This window comes from Orycteropus afer, unplaced genomic scaffold (assembly GCF_000298275.1).
Source record: "Orycteropus afer afer isolate SDZICR_OR568_19922 unplaced genomic scaffold, OryAfe1.0 scaffold00042, whole genome shotgun sequence".
NCBI classification, from domain to species: Eukaryota; Metazoa; Chordata; class Mammalia; order Tubulidentata; family Orycteropodidae; genus Orycteropus; species Orycteropus afer.
This window is the reverse complement of record NW_006921629.1, coordinates 13,721,120-13,744,467: the sequence shown is the minus strand read 5'-3', so window position 1 is coordinate 13,744,467 and position 23,348 is coordinate 13,721,120. Positions and strand designations below refer to the sequence as shown.

Sequence of the window (23,348 nt, the reverse complement as noted above, 5' to 3'; positions counted from 1 at the left end):
ATGCAGGCCCTGCCACCCAGCCCCTGCCTCCAGCAGCCCTCTATAGAGACTCCTATTTTTCCACCATAATTTTAATAAACAAGCCACAGTCTGTGCTTCTGCTTTCTGCCACTTGGGGAGGAATCTGCTGTCAGCTTGCTGGGAGGTCCTGCTGTGCAGAGATCACTGTTTGGTCCCAAGGGTGGTGGTATATAGACCCCTGGCCCAGCAGAGGCTGGGCCCTGCCTCTGCTCTCTGGCTGGTCTGTCTAACCTTAATCTCCATGGGCTTTCATATCCCTGGGTGACAAGTGGTTGAGCATTCAGCTGCTGACCATGAGGCTAGAGTTCGGGGTTCAGGTCCACTCAGGTACCCCAGAAGAAAGGCCTAGCAGTCTGCTTCCGAAAAATCAGCCACCGAAAACACTGCAGAGCAGGGTTGTACTGACACACGTGATGAGTCAGAGCTTACAGCATCCAGTTCTTGGCTCCTAGGGCATGGTAGACCAAGGTCAAGGCTCTGTTGTTGAGATGCCAGTACATAAATCGGCACAGGTACACAGCTGCCCCGAGGTAGCGTGGACCACCCACACTGGCCAGGCCCAGACCACCCCTCTCCTAGCCCCTCACGCATACCCCAGGCTGTTCTGTGGCAGGACCCACCAAGGCATGATTTAAATAGGTTTATTTCTTCATTTACAAGAGGAATATATTTGGCTTCTCTTAGACTCTGAGATTCACAATCAGCAGCTCTAAAAAATAAAGGAGCAGTTTGGCTTCCGGAAGGAAGAGGAGGCAACACTTGGACCTGGTTCTTGTACAACAAGAAAACATTGCTGGGGCCCCAGCCGAGGTGGGGGTGGGGGTAGAGACCAGGCTGGGCTTTGGGGGATACCCATCCCACCCGCATGTGAGGCCCTCCAGGGTGCCCCAGGGCTTGGTCGGGAGTGGGTATTCCACTAGCTTACACACCACTGAAGCCAGGGCCAGCCTGTAGGTAACTGAAGGGGCAAAGAGAACATTGTCCAAGCTGGCTCTTGGGGTCTCCTACTGGCAACAAGGGGTACTCCAGACCACAACCCCCTTGGGTTCCAGCAAATGTGTGGGAAATATGTGGGGCAAGGGGATAGGCTCCACCAAGGTGGCCAGAGGCTCCTGTGAAGTTGGCCACAGCACACTATAGGGGTGTGTGTGCAAATGAGTGTGTGAGCTGAAGCCAGGTAAAGGCCTGGCCCGCTAGAGGGAGCAGTGGAGAGTGTAAATTGTGGAAGCAACAACAGGCAGGTTTGGATGGAGGTGTACCTGGAGGTGACTGGGGTGCTGGCCATTTGGGTAGGCCTCTGCCAAGCTCATTCCCTAGGGCAGGAAGCTTGGATGGCTGCTTCCTCTGGCAGCGAGAGCCCTGGCTGCTGCCCCATGGATTCTGGGAATGGTCCTCTGGACCCTGGCCCTGGAAAAGCCCAGCCCAGCCTAGGGAGGGGGAGTGGGTTCCTGGCTTCTGGGGGTGGGGAGGGGAGATGTGGACAGCAGAAGTGCTCTAGGGAGCCCTGCAGAGGTGGGTGGGTAACCCCCAAAGATTAGCCTGTCACCTCAAGCATGGGTGCAGGGCTGATGTATAGCTGCCACCAGGGCCTTCACCCCTGGTGATACCAACTCTGTCCTGGGATGATCCCCACCTGGGAGACCACCAGGCTGAGAGTCAGCCTGAGACTGATGACTGGTGTCCTCCAGAGTGAACTGGTGGGTCTGGGGACAGCCCCGTGACCTAGGTGCCCAACTGTGGTTGCCAGGCTGAGTCCAACATCCCCAAGGTGATGGCTCTACACTCTAGGCCTTTCCAGAGCCTCAGGGCCTGAACCACCTCCCTGAGGCCTGGGCCACCTCTTCTCTGTATGGTCCAGAGACTGTTGGGGCTTCAAAGCTGCAGATGGCGTCTTGCCCAGCAAGCTGCATGGGAAAGTCCAGCCCTATGGCCCCGTGGTCCAGGCAGGGCAGGGACTTACCCAAGATCACATAAGCTGGTGACAGGCCAGGCTGTCCTGATACACCCACTTGGGGATGCCGTCTCTTTTGGCCCCAGGGGGCCTGCAGCCCAAATCCAGGGCTGGGCATCTGTCCAACTGTATGGCTGCAGCAAACACAGCCTTCCTGGTTAACTGAGGACACGGCATCTTCTGGGAGCCAGGGCCACTCTGCAGTCCCCAACCAGAGAGGGTGGGTGCCCAGCCTTGGGTCACCCAGATAGGTCTGGGACAACCCAGAAGGGCCAGGGTGCTGGAGGACACCTCCTAGACTAGGTAGGAGTGTGGGTTCTTCATTGTCCCAGCAGCACCTGGGGGAAGGGGTCAGAGGTCAGAGACGGGGGTCTTTGAGAGGGACCATTCCAGGGCTTTGCTCCTGCATTTTCCTTGATTTAGGGGGAATGGTTTTCCCTGGCCAATTCTTTGAGAAGCGGACAGCCTCTTCCTTCTTCCTAGTCTGGCTCGGTCTATAAGCTGGGCTGTTACCTGTGTACCAGGTGCATTTCTCTGGGTTTTAAACACCAGAGGCTCAGCCTCAAAACTCACGTCTACATGTCACCACAGTAGGACAAACCAACAGACAAGTTTGTCTTGCTGTTGGAGACCTCTCGTATCACCCCCCACCTGGGTCCCTGTGGCTGACTGTTCCTCTCTCTGGCTTCCTGGCTTTTAATCCCCTTTCTCCTGCTCTTCTGGCCTGCTGCTTTGGGCATCCCTGAGTTGTCTCTCCTCACCTGTATCCCTGGGGCTTACTGCTCTTCTGTCCAAGTTCCTGGCTTTTATCCCCTGTCTCTTGCTTTCCCATCCTGCTGCTTTGGGTGGGCCTGAGTTTCCTCTCCTCACCTAATCCCGTCGGCTGATTGCTCTTCTCTCTGGCTTCCTGGCTTTTAATCCCCTTTCTCCTGCTCTTCCCACCTGCTGCTTTGGGCGTCCCTGATTGTCTCTCCTCACCTGTATCCCTGGGACCGGGCAGTGTTTCGTTCTGCTGTGCATGGGGTCGCTATGAGTCGGAAACGACTCAACAGCACTTAACAACAACAATAGGGGGAATGGCCAAGCAGCTACCCAGGTCTTGGACTGTTAGGAAGCTACAGCCCCAAGAGGCCAGGCCCTGAGGCATGTCAGAAAGCCAGAGTCAGCCCTCGCACCTCAAGGGGGACAGAAGGACTCCTTTCTGAGCCTCCCTTCTCTGCCCAAATCTGCTCTGAGCTCTTCTGAGTGAGGAGTTCCTGGCCAGTCCCAGCCCTGACCTGTGTTCCCAGCCCTTCTAAGGAAGGAAGGGGGAGCTGATTTACTGGAAGAAGGAGCTTGCTTCCCTCCCATAGTTCATCAGTAAGTTTGGCAGTGTTTTTGGAGGAAGGCCCAAGCACAGAGCTGGTGGGATGTTCTTGGGCAGGGGTGACTCATGAGGGGCTGCTCCCGGTTCCAGAACAAGTACCATTGCTCGGTGGAGCCCTGCTCTGATAGCTCCGTCCCCACTAAATGCAGGCCCCTTCCCTCCCACCTGCAGTCCCTGGGTGGTGCCGATGGTTGACGCACTTGCTGGTAATTGAAAGGCTGGAGGTTCAAGCCTACCCAGAAATACCTGGGAAGAAAGGCCTGGAGATCTACCTCCAAAAAAGCAGCCATTAAAAACTCTACTGAGAACGGTTCTACTCTGACACACGTGGAAGCACCAACTAGCTGGCAGCTAGTTTGGTTTCTGTGGTCCCCTCCCACAAGCTGTCTGGCCCTCAGCCCCCATGGGCCTCCCTGGCCTGCACTCACCACCTTAGACTTTCACGGATGCCGGCGGCATCATCAGTTGGTTCACCCTGGGGAAGAGACAGGCGAGGGTCAGGGAGGCAGGTCAGCGGGGGCCAGGCCCGGGCACGGCTGTGGCATGTCGAATCGCAGGGGCTGGCTGACCGGAGGTTCTGGGCAGGGACCTCGTCAGCCCCAGGGGGAGATGGGAGAGCCCAGGGGTGGGGAGAGGAGAGAAAGAGAGGAGTAAAGAGGAGAGGAGAAGTCAGAAAATGAGAGAAAAAGTAAGAGGAGGGGCCCCTGCTCTGGGAACCATTAGCTCCAGAGAAAAACCCAAGTCTAAAAACACCACACACAGGGGCTACCCCCCCACCAGCCTGGGCCCCATGGACTCAACAGGCTGGGTACCGGGCTGAGGCTGAGGGCAGCCTCACAATGACCGAAAGGCTTGGGGTGCAATCTGTGACAGAGGCTGGACCCCTAGACCACATAAGCCAGGTTACCCACACCAGCCCAGGATAAGTCATTTTGTCCCCCAACCACCCCAGGGACAGAGGGGCTGTCACAGAAGAGGGAGAAGGCCCAGGGCATCAGGTCCACCCCCCGCCCCCACTCACTGCTGCTCAGCCTTGGCGCGGTCGCTGAGGAAGAAGAGTGCGGTGGCGAGGAAGAACATGCCACCCAGGACCACGACAAAGGGACACAGCATGAGGGCATAGCCCAGGCTCAGGAACTCCCAAAGTGGGGAGTCCTTGGTGCTCTGGCGGATCAGGTCTGAGATCTGCGGGGATTGGGAGGGTAGGTGTCGTGTCAGGGCAGAGGCCCCTCCGAGACAGCCCCTCACCCCAGCCCACGCTCCCCACTGCCCAGGCCAGCCTCACAGCCTGTGGTACTCACAAAGCCAATGAGGTAGGGGCTTCCGGCATCCCCCAGCAGGTGGGAGGTGAAGCTCTGCAGGGCCACGGCAGTGGCCCGGCGAGTGGGGATGACCACATACTGTGGAAGAGGTGGGCAGGTCAGCACCAGCGGAGCCAGTCCCTCCCCCCTGGCCTCATCTCTGGGGTCGGTGGGACTCTCCTGACAGCCCCTGCTCCCTCAACTTCACTCCTGCTTGTCGACTCCTGGGTTCCCTCGGCCACTGTGTCCTTTACTGCCCTCTGCTAAGGGTGGCTGCTCTTTCCACTGCTCCCTCTCCTCCCCAGAGCCAGATCTCGTCCACTCGCAGCTTCAGTCACCACCTCTGACTAACTTCCGTCCCCAGTCCAGACCACAGGCCTCTAGGCCCAGATCCCCGAATGCTTCTTGGACACTTCCACACAGATGGCCTCCGACACCACCACTCAGCCTGCCCCAAACTGAACTCATCATGGACCCCACACTGGCAGCCCTCCAGGCCCCCAGCTGAGATGGAAACCTTTCTTTGCCTATCTTGGCTCCACATCTAGCCAAAGAGAGAAGAATTTGGGGGTCACACTGATACCCATCAGTATAGGCCTTTAGTTGGGGCTCTTTTAAGCCTTGGGGGTGCCCTCAGGAATGGGCACAGGTGCCTCCTCCCCAGTCTCCTCTCCACACGAGGAGGTCAGGTTGCCTTAGGTTCTGTACTTGGCTCTTGGAAGTTGCTTGTAACTCAGGGGAAACTGAGGCCCTAAGAGGCCCAAGTTCCAGCGAGGCCTCACATGAAGTAGGGCAGGTCTGGAGCTAGAAGCCTGCCTCTTGGTCACTTGCCTTCTCCTCCTCAGTGCCTAAAGACCCATCTGGTTACCCCGCCATTAAGATCCAGATGGGGGAGGGGAAGCAGGCCCTTGCCTGGAAAAGCCTCTTTAACCCATTAGTGTGTCCAGGAACGCCAAAAGCTGCTGGGTCCCAGAACAGGCCCCCTGGGCACCCTCATCAGACCAAGCAGACCCTGACCCCTGGAGGCTACAGTTCCAGAGTTGAGCAGCCAAAGTTAGACTTAGAGGATGGTGGCCCTCGACCCCCACACTCCGGCTGCTTCATTTGCTCAGAGACAACAGCCCGCAGCCCACCTGGCCCCAGCTTTTGTGGACAGAGCAGCCACACCCAGCGGGCACCCTGGTGGCTGGGGGAAGAGACCTGGATCAGATGAAGTGACGTGGCCCCGTTTCCAGCAATAATTAGTCACTTGGATGTGACACACAATAAAATGGGACATTATTTCCCTGGGACCCAGACCCTGTCAGCAGCTGGAACTGCTGCTCCTGGAGCGGAGGACAGACTGGATAGACCCCTCCTTGCACTCGGGATGTGCACTGACCCCTGCCCCTCCCCGTCACTCCACCTGGCCCTACTGTACACAAAGCTGAGTCAGATCTGCCACTCCCACCCATGGGCTGGCGGGGGAGAGAGAGCCCAGCAGGGAAGTGGGGGCAGGGACAAGGCGGCCTCCTGGAGGGGAAGATCAGACAGGGGCCCCGGTGCCGGGGGAGACGGCCCTCTCCTGGATCATTAGGTATTGCAGCACCAGGCCCCAAGCACCCTGAGGGTTCCACCCATGCGGTGCTCCCTCTCCCTACCTCTGGGGCCTGCCCCAGCCTCTCCTACTCTCCACCCCCAAACCCCTGCACTCTCTTCTCCCATCCTCTCCTGACTCTGACTTAGAGGATTCCCGAGGACAGGACCAGGTGCCTCTCACTGCCCCCCAGACCGTCACAAGTCACTAGGCCCCCTCCTGGCTCCTAGGCTCCTCCTGTCCCCACCCAGGGATACAAGCCCCTGCCAGTCACTCAGACGGCCCTTTGTCCCTGACTGGCTGGTCTGGTGCCCATTGTTGGTCCTGTGAAGACGGCTTCTGTCCACCCAGCCCCAGCCACGGGCACTCGGGCAGGGGCGCCTGGCTCGGGCAACCACAGTCCCCGGCTGCCAGCAGAAGCTGTGGAAGCAGAGGCCCTGGGGGAGGAGCACTGGCAGCCAGCACCACCTCCATGCCAGCCTGGCACTGCCAGCCTCCCAGCCACAAACCTGAGCCTGGTGACATCCCCTTCTGCCCTCTACCAGCCCCCACTATTCATCCTTTCTTCTTCCTCAGCCCTGTGCCCTGATGCACCCACCAAATCTCTTATCTCCTGACACCTCCCTGCCTTCAGGGTCACCTAACCAGAATGCCTTCCTCCGAGCCCCCTCGAGCCCTGACAGCTTTCCCACTTCTCCACCTGCCCTCTCCAGCTATCCCCCATCCCCGCTCCTGAGGTCAAGAGACTCGGGTCAGCACGACGTGACCTTGGCTTGCTCACTCACCATGAGGATATCCGCTGTGATGGCCCAGTTAGAAAACAGCAGTGTCTCCCCCACAAAGATACAGATCTGTCCAGGAGAGACCAGAGCAACCGTCAGAGGACCTCCAACAACCACCAGCCCCAGGCTGTACCCTGAATGCTGGCTGATGGCAGAGAGCCCCCCAAAAGCCTCTCACCCTTCCCTGGAGTTTGTATATCCTGACAAGCAATTGTGAATGATCCACAAACTCTAGCCATGGCTAAAGATCCAGCAGGGTTCACAAAGCCCCAGGCCTGGGCAGAGCAGGGCATGCAGCCAGCCAGGGGACCAGAACCTCGGAGCCTCTCCATGGCAAGGACGTGTCCAACCAGCTGGGCTGAATGTCCTGCTCCAGGCCCTCTTCTGCAGCCCCAGCACAATCCCCTGACCCCCGTGGGCCTCCACTGCACTCACATAGGCCCCCACGATGCTGCTCTTGGCGGCCACGAAGACCAGGCAGATGAAGATGGCGGAGCCCAGCATGCCTACAGCACACACCAGCGGGTCAGCCCGCTGGGTCCGCAGGCGGCACCAGCGTGTGGCTCCTGCCCCAGTGACCACACCCAGGAAGCCCGTGAAGCAGGTGATGGCCCCAAAGATGAGGCTGTGGAGACAGAGGACGACAGGGCACAAGTTGAGGGGGTGGGGCACGAGGCCAAGACAGTGGGGTTCTTCTGCCCAGGTGTCCCTCACCAACCCCAGCCCACTTGGCCTGGCCCCACCTGTCCTTGGCCCCACAGGGCGGGCTGTTGCATGTCTCTGCCGTCTTCTGCACGACTTGGGCGCGGTGCAGGTAGAGTGGGATCCACATGCCCAGGGCCCCTGTGGCGAAGGACACAGCCGACGTGGCCAGGGAGGAGAAGACGTAGCTGCGGCTGGGGAGAGGCCGGGGCGGTGGCACTGAGCCAGGGCGGGAGCCCAGAAAAGGCTGCCTCTTCTCCCCTGGCCTGCAGGCTCACAGCTCCCCCAGGCTCAGGGGCCTCCAATGCATTCCCTCGCAGACCGGAGGGGCGAGGGAGGGGCGAGGGTTCAGGCTGCTGGGAACTCTGGATGGTAAGAATGAACACTAGTGGCCAAATCACTCCCAGCACTGTGGGCAGCAGGGCCAATGATCCTGGCCCCTGGGCAGGGAGTCTAGCTGAGGCCCCTGGGCAGGGGTGGGCTGCCTTACAGGGGGTCTTCTCATCACAGCACCCCTCCCTCTTCCCATCAGGACTCACTTTCGGATCAAGGCCTTCATGTCCCGGAGCCATGACGTGCGTGCCTTGAGCTGTCCCCCGAGCTGGTCCACGTGCCCTCTCTTAGTGGCTGGGACAAGGACGAGGATGAGTGTTCCTGTGATCATGCCCAGGATGGGGGACACCTGGCAGGACAGGGAGCAAGAAGTTAGGACGTCAAGACCCAGGTGACTTTGTCTCTGCTGCACTAGGAGGGGAGCTCAGGCAAGTTGCACCCTCTATGGGTCCCCAATACCTCCTCTGGGCTAGTACCTGGCCAGCCTTCCTGACTGGGCTGCTAAACATTAGGGGTGATGGATGATATTAGAGAAGGGCTTGGGGTCCAAAGCAGACTGCCAAGACCAGGGGCAGGATAGACTCAAAGAGAAGAGAGGGAGAGATAGATAGTCAGATGGATAGAGATGGATAGAGAATGGAAGGAGGACGGACAGACAGATGGATGAATACATGGGCAGACAAATGGAACGATGGCCTTGAGAGAGGCGGGAGAGTTCATGGGGGCAGGGAGTCAGATACCAGTCCTGTCCAAGCCCCTGGGGCTAGGAAATTTCCCCAGGCTGGTTTGCTCCCTGTGGAGTACCAGGAATGACTTAGCTCCCAACGAGGCTTCCAGCTAGTAGACCAACTAGGTCATTTTTTTTGCCTCAAGGGCCACTGTGGGTCTTCCCTGTGTCCAGCTTAATGTCAAGAACAGAATCTCCAAGGCTCCAGGCCTTCCTCAGGATGGGAGGGGGAGCTCTTGGCAGCCCAAGTTTCAGTATGCCAGCCTCTCCAGCAGCCCATGAGAACAGGGGGATCTGCACCTACCCCCACCAGGCCTGGGAGCCCATGGGCTGGGGAGTTCCTTTCCATGCCACCCCCTCCCACCCCCATCAAGAAATTCCACGGAAGCCACTTCCTTCCTGCTTTTGAGGAAAAAACACTTTGTCTTCAGCTTCCGCTCCTCCGAGAGACTGGGGATCTCTGTTTCCTCCGATTGCACTGTCCTGGGGCCTTGGCAAACTGGCCTCGAACCCTCCACCGGACAGGAAGTGGCTCCAGACCCTAGGGGCCCTCAAAGCAGGGCCTTACCCTAGGCCAGTGTCAGGACCTGAAGCAGGAAACGCCACCATGCAAATGGAATTTCCTGACATGAAGGAAAGAGTCCTTCATCTCTCAACCTGGGTCTCCCAGGGAAGATTCTAACCCTCGGCTAGAGGCTCCCAGGAGCAGGGCAAGGCTGGCCGCCTTCCTAGTGTGGCCTCCTGACATTTCAGCCTAGACTAATCTAGAAGGGCAGAGGCTTCAGAGCCCAGGCAGGAAGCTTGGAGGCTAGGTCTGTGCCCTGGTCTGGGCTATGACCCTGAATCTTGAGGACGGGGAGCTGAGCTACTCTGGGAGTCCTGTGTGGGAGGGGACCCAGGCCTTACCCGCAAGGCCCAGTGCCAGTCTCCAGCTGCCTGCTTCACGCTAGACCCAGTGATGTAGCCCAGGCCGCTGCAGAGAAGATGGCATGGGTGAGGTTTAGCAGAGACAAGGGCTGGGGGGAGGTAAAGCTCACTAGTCTACAGTGCAGGCCTCCCCTGCCTCCCCACCCAGCTGGCCAGGGAGTGGTTCCGGCACGTCTCCAAGGCTGACCACCACATGTTTAGTTAACTGAGGGCACTTGTCTGCTGAACTCCAGGGAGAGGAAATGGTCCAAAGTCTGAGGGGCCCTTGCCCGGATCCTCAAGCAAACCCTGGGGTCTCCAGCTCTCACCTGCCCAGTGGGATGGCAAAGTAGAAGACAGAGAGCATGAGTGTGCGTGTGTTCTTGGTGAAGAGGTCGCCGATGATGGTGGGCGCGATGGTAGAGTAGCTGGCCTCGCCGATGCCCACCAGCCCGCGGGACAGGACCAGCAGCCAGAAGTACTGTATAGGAGGGGAGGGAATGCTGGGGGACCATTCTGCTCCTCTGCCGGCTCCCCACCCCATTCCCACTCTGTTTCCCACCCCTGCAGGCTCCAGGAGCAAGGGGAAAGGATGGAGCCCAGCCCCTCCTTTGGCAATGTCTGGATTCCCAGATCACTGTGGACCTCAGTCTCCCCCTCTGGACAGTGGGCCTGTGTGGGCCTGGAAGGCCAAGTGTTGGGATGGGACTAGGCTTTCCCAGGTTGAGAGCTATAGGAATGGCTCAGACAGGTCCCTCTGTCCCCATTAGCAATAGGGCACTGGAGACACAGCCCCCACCTGTTGGAAGACCTCCTCCCTGGGTTCTGGATCCACCTCAGGAACCTCAAGTCACCTTCCACTCAGATCTACTCCCCCAAACAGGGTTGCTAGGCTGACCCTGGCAGCACTGAGGGCCAGCGTGAGAAGAGAGTGGGCAGGACAGCCCAGTGGGCTCAGCCCCTCTCCCACACATATCAAAGGGCAAAGCCCAGCTCAGCTGAGAAGGGTGGGGCTGTGCCAGCTGAGGGTGGTACTACCCCTTTGATGTATACCCCCTCCCCCAGGCCCCCAGCTGCCCTGGGCCTGAGAACCCAGCCTGGTCATCTTTCCCCGGCCCCACCCTGACCACCCAGCCAGCAGTATCGCTTACGACCAGCCCTCCCCGCTTCCCTGTATCTGCTTATCTTTCTCCCAGGTCCCTCTCTGCATCCTTGGTACTGCCCATCCATCTCTCAGCCAGTCTCATTTCTGTCCCTATTTCCCTCTCTCACTCTCCATGGCTTTCCTCAGCTCCTGAATCTTTTTCTCTCTCTTCCTGGACCCCTCTGCCCTCAGCCTAATCCTATTTTCCTGTTGTTTGTCCTTTTGGTATTGATTCACCTTAGCGTTTTATATATCCCGCTTAGTGACCTTTGATTGTATGCGTCACATATACTTTATCTTTCCTTCAACTTTGTGTTAGGCGGAGTTTCACCATACGGAAGTGCTGTTGTTGTTTCATTTGATGCTGTCAAATCTGTTGACTTTTCCTTAGTGCTTTCTGGATTTCACGTTTTGCTCAGGAAGGCCTAATCTATCCCCAGATTATGAAAGTTTTCTCGTACATTTCATGTCTGGTATGTTTTCAAGAGAGAGAAGCGAGTGAGAGAGATTTCATCAATCCTCCTCCTTTGTACAACAGTAGGCAGATACAGCCTCTTTCACGAGGGGATCCTGTTTATCCCTCATTCCACCCACAGGAACCGGCTTTGTTGCGCATTTGTCGGGAATCCCTCTGTCTTTGCTTGCACATGTATGCATAAATGAACAACATACAGTGTCCTGTGTGTGTGCTTTGAAAAAAAAAGAACAGAAATGGCACCAGAAATTCGATACGACTCACTTTCTTTCTTCAATCTCATCTTTTCTGAAACCCATTTATACTAGTTAAGACAGATCTAGTTCACTGTTTTGCGATCAAGAATTTCATAGTATGAATATACCCCATTTTCTCTGTGCATCTCCCAGGGATGGTCATTTTGGTTGTTCCTGCTTTTTTCTATTACAATCCTGCCTGAGTCACTTCATGTGCGTGATTGGAGTTTCTCTTTTGGGTCTACACCTGGAAGTAGAACGCTGGGCTATGGATCTACATGGTGTTTTTGCAAACTACTGCCATTTTGTTCTGAGAGAGCCTCGACCAATTTAGACTCCCACCAGCAGCGCCTGAGTCCCTGATTCTTCACAGCTTTAACAACACTTGGTATTGTCAGCCGTTCTAATTGTTGCCAATCTGCTGGGTGTGAAGTGGTATCTCATTGTTGTTTTAATTTGCATTTCCCTGATTATTATTCTCACATGTATTACTGGCTTGGGTGTCTTCTGGAATCCTGTCACTACCCTTGTTGGGCAATCTACTTCCGTAGTGATACTGCCTCGGAAACCCAAGGAGGGGTCACTATGAGTCGGGTCTGACTCAATGGCATATAACAACAACAACAACAACAACAAACCCTTTGCCCACCTCTCTACTGGGTTATTTGTGTTTTTTCTTACTGATTTATACATCTAGATTTTTTTATAGCTTGCTTTTTACTTTACTTTAGCCCATCTAAGGAGCTCTGGCGGCGCTATGGTTAAAGCGCTGGGCTGCTAATGAAAAGGTCAGCAGTTCAAACCCACCAGCTGCTCCATGGGAGAAAGAGGAGGCAGTCGGCTTCCATAAATAGTTACAGCTTTAGAAACTCTATGGGGCAGTTCTACTCTGTTCTGAAGGGTTGCAATGAGTCAGAATCGACTTGATGGAAGTGGGTTTGGGTTTAGATTTAGCCTATCTGGCATTTATGGTTTGACATACAAACCAAAGTTAACTTTCAATCCAGATGGACATCAGTTCTTCCAAAACCATTTGAGATGCGACTTGCCTCATACTCTAAATCCTTATAGAATCGAGGACTGTGTTTCATTGATCTCTTGATCTATTCTTCCGCCATTTGGGTTAGAATAACTCTATTTTGAAATCTGGTAGAGCAAGCCCTCTTTCATTGTTATTTTTACAGTGTTCTTGGCCGTTCTTGGGCATTTTCTGTGCCAGCTGATCTTCAAGGTCACATTGCCAAGATCCAAACAACCCCTGTGGGACTCAGATAGTGATTGCAGGGAATTTACAGACTAATTGGGGGTGATCTGCAGGTTTCTCTCTCTGCCTCTGCTCATCTCTGCTTCCCAGCCCCCCCTCCCTTCCACACACCAGAGGTGGGCCTGCCTTAGCATCATGCTTCTGGGCTACAGGTTAGCCCTGGAAGCAGTCAGAGAAGTCAGATGGCCAGAGGCCCAGTTGGGGGAGGAGAGGCCCAAAGGGGTCCCAGCAGCTTCTAGTACAATTCTCATTTGGGCACCAGATCCACTTGACAATGCTGGGGCTGGACCTCACCTGGGCCTAACTCTCCTCTGGGAACTGCTCCGGAAGCAAAGTTGTCCCTCAGCCTGCCAATTTCTCTCTGTTCTTGTCTCCAACCTCCTCATAATCCACGTAAATCTGACCCTGCGTTGCTTGTCTCCAAACATCTGCAGGTCTCAGTCAGTACTAAGCCCTCAGGAGAACATGCCCCTCACCCCATCCAGCATTTAAGCCTCTATGACCCATTTCCTGCTTTCCTTTCCAGCCAAAACACTCTCCTCCTTCCTTCAACACACTCCACCATCCTTACATCTGTGAATTTGTTCCCTCTGTCCATCCTATTTCACTAGAAGGCTGAGTCTCCTTGTCCTGCCTGCCCAGTTCAAAGGCCACCTCCTTCAGGAAGTCTTCCCTGACTTCATGGATTTCAAGAGACTGGTCTCTCTTCAACTCTCAACACTTTGCACATCTTGGAAGCTATAAGCATGGAAGCTCTTGTCCCATCTTCCCACTCCCAGCCTAGGTGCTCCTGAGGACGAGACCCAGGTCTCCTCCTTTGTTCCCTAGACTGAAAGCTCCTTGAGGACAGAGCCTGCTCTTCTCCCCTTCTTCCTCCATTGCCCTCTACAGCAGCCAGCATGTGATTGTCCAGCCTCTGTCTGAACACCCCTAGTGATGATGGGAAACTCACTACTTCGTAAGACAATGGATCTTGCCTTTGGAAGGAAAATAATTAAAATACTGATTTATTGAACATTTGCCATGTTCCAGAGTTTGGACATTCATTAGCTCAGTTATTTCTCATGCTAAACCTTGAAGATGAGAATTATTATCTTCATTTTTACAGATAAGGAAACTGAGACTCAGAGAGGTTATGTAACTTTCTCCAAGTCACAAAGCTGAATAGACAGCAGAGTTGAAATATTCAAACCCAAGTCGCAGAACCAATGGAGAAACATCTTTATGTGGAATTGATGTTTCCCCTTCTAGAACTTTGACCCAAGGAATTAGTTGATCATCAGACAAAAGAGCAAACTGAGTAAGACTCAGAGAGGGGTAGTGACTCCTCTAGGATCACACAGCAAGATGAAGGCAGAGCCAGGACTAGAACCCAATTAGGTCCTAATTCCTAAGGCAGATTGCTTCCACTGTTTCTTGCATCATTTCTAAATCAGAGAGTGGCTCAGAAAGACTCCAGATCCCACACAGGGCTGTGAGTCCCCAAGTTCAGGCCAGCTTAGGGAAGGCCCTATCTGCAGGGTTAGTTTATAAAAGTACTTCAGGACACCTTCATCCAAATGCCCTTAGAAGACACTGAGGTTCAAACAAAGGAGCTGAAACCCCCAGTCAGACCAGCCACTCACTGCAGGGACTGGGACACACGGACGGGATGTGTGGAGATGCAGGTGGGCAGATGGGGCGAGCCTCACCTGCTGGGGGATGAAGGAGCTGGAGAAGGTGACTGCCGACCAGAAGAAGATGCCGCAGCTAAGGATCACTTTCCTGTTGAAGCGGTCGCCCAGGTAGCCGAAGATGGGGGCAGCCACCATGAAGCTGCAGATGAACACTGTGCAGGGAAAGGAGGCCTTGAGGGGCAGCGCAGGCTCCCTGGGGCCGGGCCCACCTGCCCACACCACCCCAACTTAAAGCCAAATGCCTGGGCCAGGACTGGAAGCAGCCCAGGGGAGGCAGGAGAGGCCCTTCTGGATGAGGGTGGTACCACGACCTCATCCTCTTCCACACATGTCCACAGCTCACCCAGCCCCGGGTGAACCCTTTGGGTAATTTTGTAGAGCAAACATCTAGGTTGCACAACATAATTAATGTAATTGGTGTTACTGAATTGTACAAGTGAAAGATGTTAAACTGACAAATGTTTTGTCATCTATATTTTAATAACAATAAAAATGAAATAAAATGTACAAAAAAAAAAAAAGCAAAGGGTAAATATCTGTTTATTGAATACTTTTCACATGTCAGGCACCTTGCTAGGGACCCCTTATGCAGCAGGGGTCTTTCCAACCTCCCTGCAGGTTAGATTTTGTCCTCCCACCTCACAAATGGGGAGATGGGAAGACAGAATCAGAGGGGAAGTGACTTGTCCAAGGTTCCACAGGCAGTAAATCTCCCAGCGGAGACTGAACTCCTTCTATCTGATTCCAGAGCCTATGTTCCTTACTTGGTCACATTGCTTTTCTTATTATACTTGGAGAAATATGTTCAGAGAGGGAAAGGAACCTACCTAAGGTCACACAGTGAATCCAGACAGAATTGGGCCTCAGACCCCAAGTCTCAGACCTGCCAAATCACACAGTCACCCTCACTCCCAGTGGGCTGCAGAGGCTTTCCCAACAGCTGGGAACACTTTCATTCACTCATTCATTCATTCATTCAGCAAATACTTTGTTTGTGTGGCTACAGTGCCCCAGACACTATTTTAGGTGCTTAGGATTGCATCAGTGAACAAAATAGACAAAAAGTCCTGCCTTGTTAGAGCTTTCATTCTAGGAAAGAGAAACAATAATTTTTTTAAAAAAATGAAAATGTATCAGCTGGTTATAAGTTCTAAGGAGTGGAAAAGGGCAGAAATGGGAGCTGGGAAGTATAAGTGTGAGAGAAAGAGAAAGCTGATGTCGCTATTTTAAATAGAAGGGTAGCGAAAAACCAAGCAAAACCAAACTCATTGCCATTGAGTCGATTCCAACTCATAGCAACCCTATTGGACAGAGTAGAACTGCCCAATGGGGTTTCCAAGCCTGTCAATATTTACAGAAGCAGACTGCCTCATCTTTCTCCCATGGAGCAGATGATGGGTTTGAACCACCAACCTTCTGATTCACAGTTGAATGCCTTCACCACTGTGCCACCAGAGGTCCTAGAAGGTCAAAAACAAACAAACAAAAAAAACCCCACTGCCTTTGAGTAGGATCCAACTCATAGCAACCCCTCCTTGGGTTTCCAAGGTGTTATCACTATGGAAGTAGATTGTCCAACCTTCCTTTTGAGGAGTGGCTGGTGGGTTTGAACAGCCAGTCTTCTGGTTAGCAGTCAAATGCCTTAGGCACTACGCCACCAGAGCTCCCTGGAAGGTCAAAGAAGGTGACATTTCAATAAAGACCTGGAGGAGGTGAGGAAATGAATACTAGAGATCGGGGTAAGAACAGCAAGAGCAAAGGCCCTGGGCAGGAGTGTGCTTACTATGTCTAAGGAGCAGCAAAGAGGCCCAAATGGCTGGCGAAAAGGGAGTGAAGGAAGAAAGACAGGCACCAAGGTCTAGAGGCTCACTGTGAAGGCTGTGGCTTCTACGGATGAGAAAGGAAAGCACTGGAGGATGCTGAGCAGAGTGACGTGACCTGGTTTTTTTCCTTCCAGAACAAGAGAGAAGCAGTCTTACAGAACTCCATGGGGATGCCACTATCAGAGCGATGAGGGGCCTCGGAGGTCCCAGGTGGTAGGAAGGCCCAGAGCAAAGCAAGAAAGGCTCTAGGTCACACAATGAGGCAGCCCCTCATCCCTCGCCCCGGAAGGCAATCCCACAGCTGACAGGCAGATGGCCAGACAAAGGCCAAGGGTGGGCAGACAAGGCTGGCCTCTGACCGCCTGGATGAATGTGTGCCTGGACTCAGCTGCTCCACCACTGACCTGAGTCCCCAGGGACAGGGGCCTGGGCAAAGAGGGAGGGGAGGAGGGAAGAGAAGAAGGAGGTGGGAGAAGAGGGCTAAGCAGAGGGCTCCTAGACTGGGCCAGAGGAGTGTGACTGTTCTCTCTATCCTAGCAAGAATAGCTGGGTGTGCGGGTGTGGGTATGTGGGGATGGGGAACCTGATAATCCCAAATCCGTGCGACTAGATCGTTGGGCACAACGGGTAAGCACAGAGATGTGAGAATTTGGGCACCTGAGACACATGGCCTGGCTTCAGAGTCAGCTCTAGTCCTTCCCACCTGGGTGTCCTTGAGCAGCTTAGTCTCTTCATGGCTCAGCCTCAGTAGTGTGCTGAGAACTAATGACTGCATTTCAAAAAAAAAGGGGGAAATTGATTCCTGTTGGGCCTGGCTCCCAGCACCTGCCTGAGATTGGATCAGGAAACCCTGATTGGTAGTGTTTGCTGATTTCTGTGGTATAAATACTCCCACCATGGAAGGCGAATGGGATTATACTCATGAATGTAGATAGGTTTGACAGAGGATATCTCTACCTATGTATTTACATGTACTACAAATCTATCTTTGAATGTATATAGGGGGCAAAGTTATAAAAACTTCTCAGCCATAACCAAACACCCTGAGGGAATGAGTCACTGGGCCTGGGGGCTCCAGACCATAGTGTTGGGGGACACTAAGGTCAGTTGGCCTAACTTAGTTCACAAAGACAATGTTCTACATCCTACCTTGGTGAGTAGCAACTGGAGTCTTCAAAGTTTGTGAGCAGCCATCTAAGGTGCAACTATTGGTCTCTCCCCATCCAGAGAAAAGAAGAGGGAAGAAAATGAAAGACACTAGGAAATAATTAGTCCAAAGGACTAAAGGACCACAGGAATTCCAGCCTCCATAACCCTGAGACCAAAGGAACTAGATGGTGCCCAGCTACCACTGTTGACTGCTCTCAGCAAGATCACAATAGGAGGGCCCGCATAGAGTGGGAGAAAAGAAAAATGTGGAAGAAAATTCAAAATCATAAAAAAAGACCAGGGTTACTGATCTGATAGAGACTGGTGGGACCCCCGAGACTATCCTTATACATTCTTCTAGCTGGGAACTGAACTCAAGCCCCATGGCTCCATTTTCAGCCAAATGATCACAGACTTCTAAGGTAAACAGTAATATCGGAAAGGTATGCACTCATTAGAACAATCAACCATATGAGATCAAGAAGGCAGCATTTGCCCAGGGATAGAGCTAAGAAGCAGGAGGGGAGGGGAAAGAAGGACAAAGGGAAGTGGTGGGCACAGGGAGGAAGTAGGACGAATGCTGTTGCATTGTGGGGATTGCAGTGAATGTCACAAAACACAATGTGTGTGAAATATACAAAAGATTATTAATGGCTACCAGGGGTAGGAAGGAGGGGAGAAAGTGGAAGCTTTTGTTTACCAGGCATTGAGTTTATGCTAATGGTGGTGGAATATTTTGGAAAAGGATAGCAATAACAGTAGCACAACATGAAAAATGTCATCAATGTCCCTGAGCTATAAATGTAGAAGTTGTTATGTTGGCAAATATCTTATGTATGTTTTCATCCCATTAAAAGTTTAAAAACAAACAAATAAACAACATAGTATGTATGGACTGTTGAAGGAAAACCAGTTTGCTCTGTAAACTTTCACCCATATAACAATGAAAAATTAAAAATAAAAAAGTACTCCCACCAAGGCCAATTTCAAGCTGTGAGCTAGATGTCACTGATCACAGAGTTGGGAAGAGATGTGCAGCAGTGCATTATGACAAACATCTTAAGCGTATAGATAAGTGGGAAAGAAAAAGAGAACATAGACCATTGTAAAATGTAGCAAAATAATTAGGAAGTGATGACTTCAGAGTATTTATGACCTTTGTTTTTAATATAATTTATTCACTTGTAATTTTATATAATTTGGTTTTTAATGAGTATGTTTAACAACCAGCTCACACAATTCCTGAAAATTTCACAGTCAACTCTCCCGAGTCAATACAGGCCAACTCCTCATCTGTAGAATGAATATAAAAATAGCAACTTCCTGGGTTGCTCTGAGTACAGAATGAGGCAAGGTATGTAAGGTGCTGAACACCACACCCTGCCCAGAGTGGGCCAGCCTCGGTCAACACTGCCCATTGTTCAGATTAGTCAAGGTAGAAATGATTTCCTCGTATCTATAAAAAAGTAGAATGATTCCTACTGGGCCTACCTCCCAACACCTGTGTGACAGCAGATCAAGAAATGGGCTGGAAAGAAATTTAAGTCAAATCAGGACTTACACATGTTAGGGGAAGGAGGAAGACCTGATCCTCTGGGCCTGTTGGTGAGGAGTGGGCAGACAGAAGCCAGAGTAGGGGTTGCTCCATTTGTCTGTCCAGAGAGAGGGGCCACCTGTCTATAAATTGCCTGGCTTAAAGGGCTAAAAAGGAGGGGCAATAACTAATGCCACGAAACAAAATGTGTATAAATTGTTGAATGGGAAACTAATGTACTCTGTAAACTTTCATCCAAACCACAATGAAATGTTCACAAAAAAAAAAAAAAAAAAATTGCAGAGGGAACCAGCAAGGAATATTAAATCCTGCCAGGATTGTTAAGGAAGGTTTCATTGAGACAGTGATAGCAGAGCAGGACATTGAAGGATGCATAGGAGTTCACTATGATACTCAGATAACAAATCTTATAAGCAATAATGTTAATGATGCATAGTGCTTATTTGTAATAATAACTGCAATTATCAGTGAATGAACACTTACTATAGGCAAGGCCCAGGGATAAGCCCTTGACATACCCACACATTATCTCAGTTAATTCACACTATTATCTTCACATTACAGGGCAGAAAAAAGAGGCTGGATGAGGTGATGTCATACAGCTAGTGCGTAGCTGAGCCAGAATTTGATTTAAACCCCAACTTGTCTGGCTCCGGATTCCTTGCTCTAAATCACACTTCAGGCTGTCAGGCTGGGAAAGGGGAAGGTTCCAATTGATATTCCTAAGGTCAGAGGAAGTCCAAGTTGTTTTGGAGACAGCAACTGCTTCTTCCTGGTTCAGTTATCATCAACAAAGTGAAACCAGAACAGACCCAAATTTGTAAAATGTGAATGAACTGGAACGACACCCGGAAGGGGAAAAATTATGGGTTGACACCCTGTTAGAAACTTGGAAAACAAGGGTAATGTGTACATTGCATAGAAACCAAATCTCTTGATCGGAAGAATTGGAAACAACGGTGCCCTACTCAAAGATGGCGGCCAACCACATGTTTTGAATGCCTTTACACACTCCTGGCAATAATCCAATCTCCTGCCTCAGACTCCTGAAGGGGCTCACTATGCCTCTTCCAAGTTTCCCATTCCAGGGCTTTGACCTGTGGTTTCTCCTGTTCCAGTTACTGCTCCACTTCACCCAATTTTTAAAAATTCAGGTCTGCTCCAATGTCACTTCATCAGCCATGACTGAACCAGTTCAAACTGATTCATAGCCCTAGCGAGAAGAAGGGTCAGGATGCAGCATAAGAAGGTCATGCAGGAAGCATTGGAGATGAGTCTGTGGAGGGAGATCGGACCCTAAAACCAGGACCAGGTTTTGGATTTGAATTAGAGGGCAGCAGTGAGGCACAGCAGGTTCGATTCTCCCTCATCACGGCTGAGCCCTTGGAAAAGCTCCTCCTAGGTGGAGAGAGGCTGAAGGAAGCAGCCCAGGTCCTTGGCCAGACTTTGATTTAGAAGGGTAGCCCCTTCTGATTTTTTGACTCCTGTTCTCTGCTTGCTCATCTGGGAGAGAGGGGGACAGAAGCTTCCAGGGCTGTGGCTGGATTCTTCTCAAAGCAAGCATTCCTTCATTCCCACTCCTGGTCCCAGCCTGTCAAAGCACCTACATGCCCTGCCCTCAGCTTGCCTGAGCTTCACCCCATCTGTTCCCATTTATAGCTGGGGCCACCGAGGCCCTAAGAGGTGGAGGAACTGCTTAAGATGACACAGCAATTCAGATGGGGGCACTCTGGACCACTGCCTGCCTCTCAGGGCCTTCTTCCCAGGGGCAGTGGGTCAGAAGGGAGACAAGATCCATCTATCCTCAGGGCAGGCAGCAGAGAGACCTATCTGGCCCTGAGGGATGTCATAAGCTAGGGAGAGAGGCCTGAACACAGTCAAGGTAGCAAGAGGACAAAGAAGGTTCCTGGCAGAAGGAACAGCACAGGTAAAGGCCTGGACTTGGGAAGCATGTTCTAGATGGGGACACAGAGGCTTACCTAGCCAGCAGGCAGCTTGTGCTGCAAAGCAAGACCAGCTAAGCCCAGGCCCCCCAGCTGGAAGCTTCCTGTGCCCACCATCCCCAACCCCATGGCCTTTGTTTATTTGGGGAGAGCTTTCTGGGCCAACTAGCTTCCGCACCCCTGATTTTGGTAGAGGTGGCTTTCCCAGCAGTTCCCACACTAGGACATCCTGTGGCTCAGGCATGGGAAGCCTCGCTCAGCTCACGTGTGCTGAGCCCACAGGTCTGGGACAATGGAGCCGCAGGCAGGGAGCCAGGGCAGAGGGGGCAGGGCCACCAGACAGCAGGTTGATGTCAGATGGAGATGCCAGCCCTCTGCCCCTCACTCACCAGTGACCTTGTCCACTAAGCCCACTTCCTCCTCTATGAGACAGGAGTGATGGCAAGAAGTCCTCTGAAAGATATCTCTCATGGGGGTCCCGGTAGAGGGTCATGGCACACAGTGATCATCAACAGTCTACTGGGTGAAGGCCTTCTCCCTTGAAGGAGAGAGGGACCCAGACCCTGAAGCTCAGAATAACCTCTATGGTGGACTCTGTACCCTGTGAGGCAGCCCCAAGACCCCTCTCCCCAGTGGGGCTGCTGAGCACCCTCACCGTATGAGTGGCCCTGTTTGACCCTCAAGGTGGTCCAGGAGCAGGAGGGGGTGAGGCCAGAGCTGGGCAGGTCCCGGGCTCCCACACTGTGGCCTCGAAGCCTATGCTCTGCCTCCGCCTCAGCCAGGGCTGAACTGGGGCTATTTTTACAAGTCCAGACTGCAGCCAGCCTGTTATTTGGAGAAGGCCAGCTGTCCTCCACATCCTGTGGGCAGGAAGGCTGCTCATGCAGGGTCGGCACCATCCCTGCAGTGGGCTGGGCAGGATCCCGCTCCATCTCTGCCATCCCAGAGTCTCAGCCTGCCAAACCACCAGAGGAGCCTTGGACAAATCTGGCCCCATCAGTGCATGCAATCCTGAGGGAAGACTGGTGACTACCTTCTCCTTTATACCCTGCTCAGGGTATAAAATCTGGGCATGGCCCCTCAGGCCTTGGGGAGAGTGAAGTTCCTACGGCCTCCCTTCTGGCAGGAGCTCCTGGGGGAACAGCCACAGGACTGACCAGCTTTGCCTCCAGAACAGAGCCTGGGCCAAAGTGGAAGGATGGTGCTGGACTGGCTGGAGGGGGAGGGGAGTAAGGCCAGAGGAGACTGAGTCCTGAAGCAGATGCACCGTCTGGTTTCAGTCTGAGCTGGCTCTTCCTCCATTCATATTCTGCCCCCTCCACCACCCGGCATCATGGCACTTCCTCATAATGACTCCAGGGACCCCAGCCTTGAGTTGTCTTCCAGCCTCCTCTTCCATCAGCTGCCACACTTGGACTCCCAAAAAACATTCTGACATGTACATCTTAAAAGCCCCTGCCCTGCTCCAAAACCTCTGGCTCCCCACTGTCCAAGACAAAATCCACATGCTCTACCCCAGCCTTTGAGACGTTCACAATCAGACCTCAGCTACTGCCCAGCCTCTTCTCTCTCCATTCTCCAGCCCAAGCAAGGAACCACAAGTCACCAAAGGTAGGCAGTATCACAAACAACTTTGGCTCTCATTCCTGCCTCTGCCTGTATGCTCTCCCCATACGTCCCTGTGCTACATTTGTGATTTCCTCGGATCCATCTTCTAATTCACTCATTTTCTCTTCAGCTGGGTCTAGACCAGTCACTAACTCATCTAGCTATTATATTTTTATTTTCATCATGACATTTTTCACTTCTAGAATTTTAAATTTGAGTCTTTTAAACATCTACCTACTCCTTTTTCATAATGTGCTATTCCTGTTTGGTGAATTCTACTTTCTCCTTTAGAGCTTTGCAAATTACAAATATCTAATTTTAAAGTCCCTTTAAAAAGACTCTATTCTTCTCCTCAGTTCTTCAGGAGCTAATCATCCCATTTTCTGGGCCAGCTGGTGGCAAAATATCTATAACAAAATATTTACCATTTTAATCATCATTAAGTATACAATCCAATGGCATTAATCACATTCACCATGTTGTACAACCATCACCCTATGCTCTGCTAACTCTGAGTTTGCCTTCAGCAGGAATTGTCATCTGTGTCCCATACAGGCTCAGATCATGCTGGCTTCCCTAGAGGATTTGCCTCTGTTGGGTACCCTGGACACATCAGGCCAACATGGGGAAGGGGTAGAAGTCCCAGGACTCCACAAAACAGGGGCTGGAACTAGGTTCTCTACATAAAACTAGAGCCAAGAAGGAGGCATTCATCATGCAAGTGAACTCTGCAAAAAAAAAAACTGCCCACCAACCCAAGACACAGCTTGGAATCAGGGAGCTGGGCTCTGGGTGGAAACCGAGTCACCC

The 23,348-nt window shown here is 52.6% G+C and overlaps 1 protein-coding gene across 1 annotated transcript in view; it reads right to left on the bottom strand.

Annotated features, from left to right (window-relative positions):
• Positions 1 to 3,770: 3,770 nt before the first annotated feature.
• SPNS2 (sphingolipid transporter 2) overlaps positions 3,771 to 23,348 on the bottom strand; it is a gene marked incomplete at its 5' end in the record, with an annotated part of 37,734 nt that continues 18,156 nt past the window's right edge. Inside the window, 10 exons of the mRNA XM_007937594.1 lie at positions 3,771 to 3,813; positions 4,360 to 4,523; positions 4,640 to 4,738; positions 7,001 to 7,066; positions 7,433 to 7,622; positions 7,741 to 7,893; positions 8,239 to 8,381; positions 9,666 to 9,732; positions 9,995 to 10,146; positions 14,476 to 14,612. Of these exons, the coding sequence (XP_007935785.1) occupies positions 3,771 to 3,813; positions 4,360 to 4,523; positions 4,640 to 4,738; positions 7,001 to 7,066; positions 7,433 to 7,622; positions 7,741 to 7,893; positions 8,239 to 8,381; positions 9,666 to 9,732; positions 9,995 to 10,146; positions 14,476 to 14,612 (1,214 nt within the window). The remainder of the gene's footprint in view (positions 3,814 to 4,359; positions 4,524 to 4,639; positions 4,739 to 7,000; positions 7,067 to 7,432; positions 7,623 to 7,740; positions 7,894 to 8,238; positions 8,382 to 9,665; positions 9,733 to 9,994; positions 10,147 to 14,475; positions 14,613 to 23,348) is intronic.